The 6,179-nt window shown below is 42.8% G+C and overlaps 1 protein-coding gene and 1 non-coding gene across 2 annotated transcripts in view; one reads left to right on the top strand and one right to left on the bottom strand.

Annotated features, from left to right (window-relative positions):
* The first annotated feature begins 1,645 nt into the window (after window positions 1-1,645).
* TRNAN-GUU (transfer RNA asparagine (anticodon GUU)) lies at window positions 1,646-1,719 on the top strand. Its single transcript has one exon. It is a non-coding gene; the product is annotated as a tRNA-Asn (tRNA).
* Window positions 1,720-5,695: 3,976 nt separating this feature from the next.
* The window catches only part of COL1A2 (collagen type I alpha 2 chain), a 40,598-nt gene continuing 40,114 nt past the window's right edge, over window positions 5,696-6,179 (bottom strand). Inside the window, exon 52 of the mRNA XM_054384901.1 lies at window positions 5,696-6,037. Within this exon, the coding sequence (XP_054240876.1) occupies window positions 5,891-6,037 (147 nt within the window). The 3' untranslated portion in view covers window positions 5,696-5,890. The remainder of the gene's footprint in view (window positions 6,038-6,179) is intronic.

The raw sequence follows: 6,179 nt of genomic DNA, 5'->3' as shown, positions 1-6,179 counted from the left end.
GTGTGGGCTTTTCCCTAGGTAATGCGATTTTTAAACACTTGTCGCTCTTAAGGAGGATGGAGCCAGACTCTTCATGGTGATGTCCAGTGACAGGACCAGGGGTAAAGGGCACAAATAGGAACACAGGAGGTTCCACATAAACATAAGGAAAATATTCACTTTGAGGGATGGCAGAGCGCGGGAGCAGGCTGCCCAGAGAAGTTGTGGAGTCGTCTTCTCCAGAGGCAATCAAACCCCACCCAGACATGTTCCTGTGTGATTTACTCCGGGTGATCCTGCTCTGGCCCCATAGGAAAGGTGCTCCATCCCTATGATCATCTTGTGGACCCTCCTCTGGACGCTCTGCATCAGGTCCTGTGCTGGGGGCTCCAGGGCTAGACACAGTACTCCAGGTGAGGTCTCACCAGAGCAGAGGGGCACAATCACCTCTCTCGACCACGCTGTTTGATGCAGCCCAGGATGGCCTTTTGGGCTGCAAGTGCACCCTGTTGGCTCATGTTTAGGTTCTCAAGTTCTAAGTATTCTTTTGATGTGCACTGTTACTAGCTATTCAATTATTATCCCATTTCCACTCAACCAATATCTTTACTACTATCTGTCAACATAGAAGCTTTTTTTTTTTTATATTCAATTCAGTCCCTTAAATCATTCACTTTATCAGCAATGTTATTAAATAATGATAATAACTCTTTACTATTTTAAAGTGTTCAGATTTATTCTCTCAAGAAGAGAGAGGAAAAAAGGTAGCAGATAAGCTCTGTACAGATTTGTAGTTACTGAAGATGGTTAGTTTTTTGCTAGTGCTCCTTGGATAGGCTTCACTCTTGTTTCTGCTCTAGCATGGCCAGTGGCCCAGAGAAGACTCCGGGGACTGCTTTAGAGCAGTCTTCCAGTACCTGAAGGGGGCTACAGGAAAGCTAGGGAGGGACTGTTTACAAAGACATGCAGCACCTGGATAGGGAGCCATGGTTTTAAACTAGAACAGGGTAGATTTAAATTGGACATTAGTAAGTTCTTTACTTCTTAATGGAATGGTGGAACACTGGCACAGGTTGCCCAGAGAGGTGGTGGGGCCCCTATCTCTCAAGACATTCAAAGACAGACTTGATAGGGCTGTGAGCAGTGTGATTTATTTGGAGATGTCCCTGCTTACTGCAGGGGAATTAGACCTAGGAGGCTTTTATAGGTCCCTTCCAACCCAACGCATTCTATCATTCTATAAACCTTTTTGGTCTGGGCTTCCACAAGGCACCTGCTCTTAGAGCTTCGTTTATGACTCCTGCCTATTGACACTATTCAGTTCTCAAAGCCTGGAGCCTGTAATGGGGTTAGCAATCAGCACAGAGCAAAACTCAGCAAGGAAAACAGTAAAGGACAGCAGACAAAACCGAGGAAAGCACATCATAAAGAGACTCAGATAATGCCCAAAATTGGATTTCCTTGCCAGGGAACTAAACCCTGTGATCCTTGAGACTGGGCAAACGCTGAGTTTGGTGTCACAAAAGGGATTTGGCTAACTAAAAGGCCAAACGAAGGGTGAATGAGGAGCAATGGAAAATAATTTTCCTTAGAAGACAGCTATCAGCAGGGAGTCTCCGTGGCACAATCGGTGAGCACATGTGGATGTGCACTAAACATTGCTAGAGTCTCTGTGGCGCAATCGGTTAGCGCGTTCGGCTGTTAACCGAAAGGTTGGTGGTTCGAGCCCACCCAGGGACGAGTATGGCTCACAGTAACAGGCCGATTTGTAGCTTTGCCTGCCCTTCAATTTAAGGTTGCCTTCGAAACCAAACCATTCTGTGATTCAACTCTGATTGGAGCAGCATGTCTGCGATGGGGACAGCCTTGGGAGAAGCAGAGCCAATTGGGTTTCAGCCTTGTAGAGAAAAGACATTAGGGCAGAGTTGCACAAGCATTGGAAGCAGGGGCCTCACTGGAGAGAAAGTTTTGACAAAGGCATGGAGTGAAGGACACAGGAGGAGGGGGGAATGCCTTCATTCTAGAAGAAGCTTTATTGAGTTGAGACATTAGGAAGAAATTTTTCCCCAAGAGCATAGTGAGGCACTGGAGCAAGTTGCCCAGAGAAGCTGTGGAGGCTCCAAGCCTGGCAGTGTTCAAAGGCAGGTTGGATGAGGCCTTGAACAAGCTGGTCTAGTGTCCCTGTCCATGGCAAGGGGGTTGGAACTAGATGATCTTTAAGGTCCCTTCCAACCCAAACCATTCTACGGTTTTATGATTGCATGAAACTTTGGACACCAAATTCTTGATTAGCCTGGGGCTCATTAAAACATTAATTTGCTGAAGTGTCAGCAGCAGATTAATAAACTAAAATATTTCCATGGTGAAATGACAGAGAATGAGTTTAATTTAAGCAGCACATGTCCTGGGGTACACATTGTTCTGTCACACTTGTTTGTCTGCGCTCTGGTGGGTGGCTGTGAGCTCCACTGTGCCTATGATGTTCTGACAGCAATTTTATGACATTGAAGTGTAAACAAAAGATCAGCACAGGCCGCTGTGCATGGCACACTTTGGTAACAGTTCAAGCCTAAAATCAGAACCAATCCACATGCAGTGAAACCATGAAGCCTGTGTCCTTCAGCAGCTCTCGTCATGTCATGAATCAGCCCCTCTCTCACAGGGCAAGCTGATAGTGTCCTCTCTCTGCTGCCCATCTGCCTATTTTCATCGTGTAAGCAAGAATTTTATCATTTCTGAGAGGTCTTCTTTTCTATACTGCTGGAGCATAAGGATCTAAACACTAGGAAAGAGGCAATCAAAGTGCTGGTTTCAAAGTTGAAGGCAAAACTCTACCAATCCTATCAACCTGAGACCAGGAAGCAGACAATTAGCTGGTAAAAAGGTGAGGTGGCCTTGGTCTAGGTGCAAAAGACCAGATAATAAACCCAGGAAGGACCTTTGGAGGTCCCTTCCAACCCAACCCAAACCATTCTATCATTCTACATTGACTCTAATATGGAGGGAAGATGTTCTTCACTCTAATATGGACGGAAGATATTCTTCACTCCTACTGTGGAGTTAACATTTCAGGAAATTGATGCAGAGGTTCATATCAAGCACCCAATAAATGTCACAGCTGATATGTTGTCATGTTGGAACAGTGGCATTTCTGAAATAAACCTGATGGCTGACTTCTTCTGTGGCAATTTGTGGAGGAAATCTGTGCTCTCCATCAATGATGAGAGGTGATCCAAACCCACTCTCACCTCAAAGTTGTTGGTTCCCCATTTTGAACCCCATGTTAACCCTGTACACATATTTGTGTAAAGCCTGATTGTTGATGCCAAAGTCCCACCATGAGGTCTGGAGGCTAATTTAGTGGTTGTGAATGATTTACTCAGGCATGGGTGCAGTTGTTAATGGCTTCCACTTACCCCTCAGGACAAGGCTTCTCTGCCTTGCCAAAATAATTTTTCACCTTTTCAGAATTGCGGGTAGACAACAGGAGGACAAAGTTGAAACCTTGTTGTGGATTAAGATAAAATTAAACAGTCCAGAGTGATTCCAGTGTAAATGAGAGAGCTGGTGAAAGAGAGGTGAGAACAGTGTGTGCTCAAAGGCCCTGACCATGGGAGCTGAGTAAACATCTAGGGATTCATCAGGAAGATAGAAAAGAGGAAAGAGACACCTGTAAGGTGGCATCTTCAGTCTCCTTCCACTCTGTCTCCTGTGTCCATATAACATTAGCAATATTGTAGGTCTGGCCAAACAGAAGGAACCCGGTTCTGTAGTTCCTCTGTAAAGTGAATTCTTTCTGCCCTGACTTGTTGCAGATCACTACCAAATGCCCTGCACACCTAAAATGATCATTTAATAGCAGTACCTTTGCTGAGAGGTGGTGGCAGGAGACTGCTAAGTAAGTCACAGGCAGCATGTTAAAAAGCATTTGCTTCACTGTGGAGCTATTCATCAGGTACATTTGCATCTGCTGTTTCAGAGAACCTGACAACTAAAAGGCTAAATTATTGTTGTCTTGAGTCTTGTCTATCCAGAATGAGACCACAGTTTGTTGCTAAGAACTTTCCTGTTTCGGATGGATGTTCTTCTAGCAAGTTAATCTATCTTCAGGATGAATTATGATGTTGATATTTTGCAGAAATAGCCCTTGGGATATTCTTGGCCGTGGGCAGCTCAGAAGATTTGGATAATAACCATAAGAGTGAATACAAGATTAAAAAAATCTGGAAAAACACTTTTCAGGAGCTGGTAATAGGTGTCTAACTCAACAGGTGGCGCACTATGGAAATGGTGGAGAGCTGCTCTTGCTCCTTCACTAAGGGCCTGGAGAATTAGCATCTGAGAAAACTTCATTTCACCCAAAGAACCAACTTCAGTACCTTGAAGGCAGTAAGAGAAAATGAAATATATATACTTTTAAGATGGTGCTTCAATGTGGTGTTCCAATAATTACTAGAATAAATTATATTTATTTTAAATCCTTTTGCTCTCCAAGGCACCTTCCCAATTCCAGACTCAAGGCTGTTGGAGTTGCAGTCTCTGAAAAGGCCTCAGATAAGAACAGTCTTTGCTTCTGCCGGTGTTTTTTGTGATAGTTAAGATTAGCAACACCAGATATTTCTGTGTCTCCTACAGAACTGAATGAGCAAGGGCCTAACAAACCCTAACCTTCCTGAGGAGACAGCTGAATTTGGAGATTCTTTGCATGGACTGTTGCACATCATTTCCAAAGCACGCAGGCACAGTTCTACTAATTACAGCACAGCATCAGCCAGCACAGCTCTCTCAACACCAAGGAACTTTCCTGAAGTGCAAGACAGAAGCTTCATTTCCCTTCTACCTTCAAGTAAGAAGATGATCCTTCTTCCAGCCATTAATCCAAGGTTAGCAATTAGAAAAAGGAATTATTTCTGCTTCTGAACTATGAGCCATGGAGTTGCTGAGTTTCTTGTAGGCTTTTCAGAAGCTGCTGTTGAAATGAAGAGCCAAGTAGACAATCACACCCTCGGAGCATTCAAAGATTGTCTACAACTGTCCTAACCAAATGCCTTACAGCAGTGGGCTAAGATAGCTGCAGTTATGTGAACATCTTGTAAATTCTGAGTATCTAACCGAGTAACTTAATTCACTGAGTAGTTTCTTTTGGAACACTGAACATGCTTTATTTCATTAATTTTTTTCCACAATTTATTTAAAAATCTCACATATACAAAATACATTTTCTTTCTTTCTTTCTTTTTGAGAAATGGTAATTGGTTGGGGTTTTAGCCATTGTTGAAGGTAGAAATGAGATTTGAAAGGATAAGCACCTGATTTTGGAGGAAGAAGGCAAAAGATGAGGAAAAATGATCCATGAGCTTAAGCTGGGGTGAGCCAGGACATTCTAAGTTTTGAGACAGACCTCAAAGAAACAGAGAAGTGATACTTTAAATGCTGCTAGCACCACCAAAGTTCAAGTACTGGAAAGAGACCTTGTTTATAATAATGCATTTGGAACTGAAGTACCTCAGAAGTACCTACAAAAGATGGGGATCACACGATTGAGTGTATGAGGTAGTTTAAACCTTTCGAAGTCGTGGTTTTAAACTTCCTCTGTGGAAGATATTCAAAGGCCACAAGTGGTGCAACTTTCATGATTTTTTATTTTGTTTTTGTTTTTTTTTTTTTTAATTTCTCTTTACAAAGGTTGACATTTCCCAAAACAAGGTGTTAAATCTTGAGAGACTTCCAAGTCCTTTTGGGGCTGGTATTAAATTTCATTGCACAATGCTCCAATCAATTCTTCTCCTTCTCTTTTGCCCAGAGTTTAAGCAAGTAGATGAACAGAAGAAATGGAAGGAGTCAGCTTCCATTACAAAAAGAAATGACAAGAGAATAATTTGGGAGAGGCTTTAAGTTAATTTTAGTTCATTCATTTGAAACAGACTGGGCCAATGTCCAAACCGAATTCTTGGTCAGCGCCGCCAATATCCAAAGGTGCAATGTCAAGGATGGGCAAGCGAGATGGTTTATTTGTTCTGTATTCAATGATTGTTTTGCCCCATTCATTGTTCTTCCTCTGCAAGAGAAGATTCATTACAATTGTTATTGCCTTGTTCATAGGATGGAGAATTGGCTCACCTGAATAGATGATCTCTGAATTTCCTGTTAATCTTGCTGCCATTGTTTCCGGATCAGAAACCCATAGCCAGTTATTGACA

The sequence above is a fragment of the Indicator indicator genome, chromosome 11 (assembly GCF_027791375.1).
Source record: "Indicator indicator isolate 239-I01 chromosome 11, UM_Iind_1.1, whole genome shotgun sequence".
In the NCBI taxonomy this organism is placed as follows: Eukaryota; Metazoa; Chordata; class Aves; order Piciformes; family Indicatoridae; genus Indicator; species Indicator indicator.
This window is presented reverse-complemented; position numbering and strand designations above follow the sequence as displayed.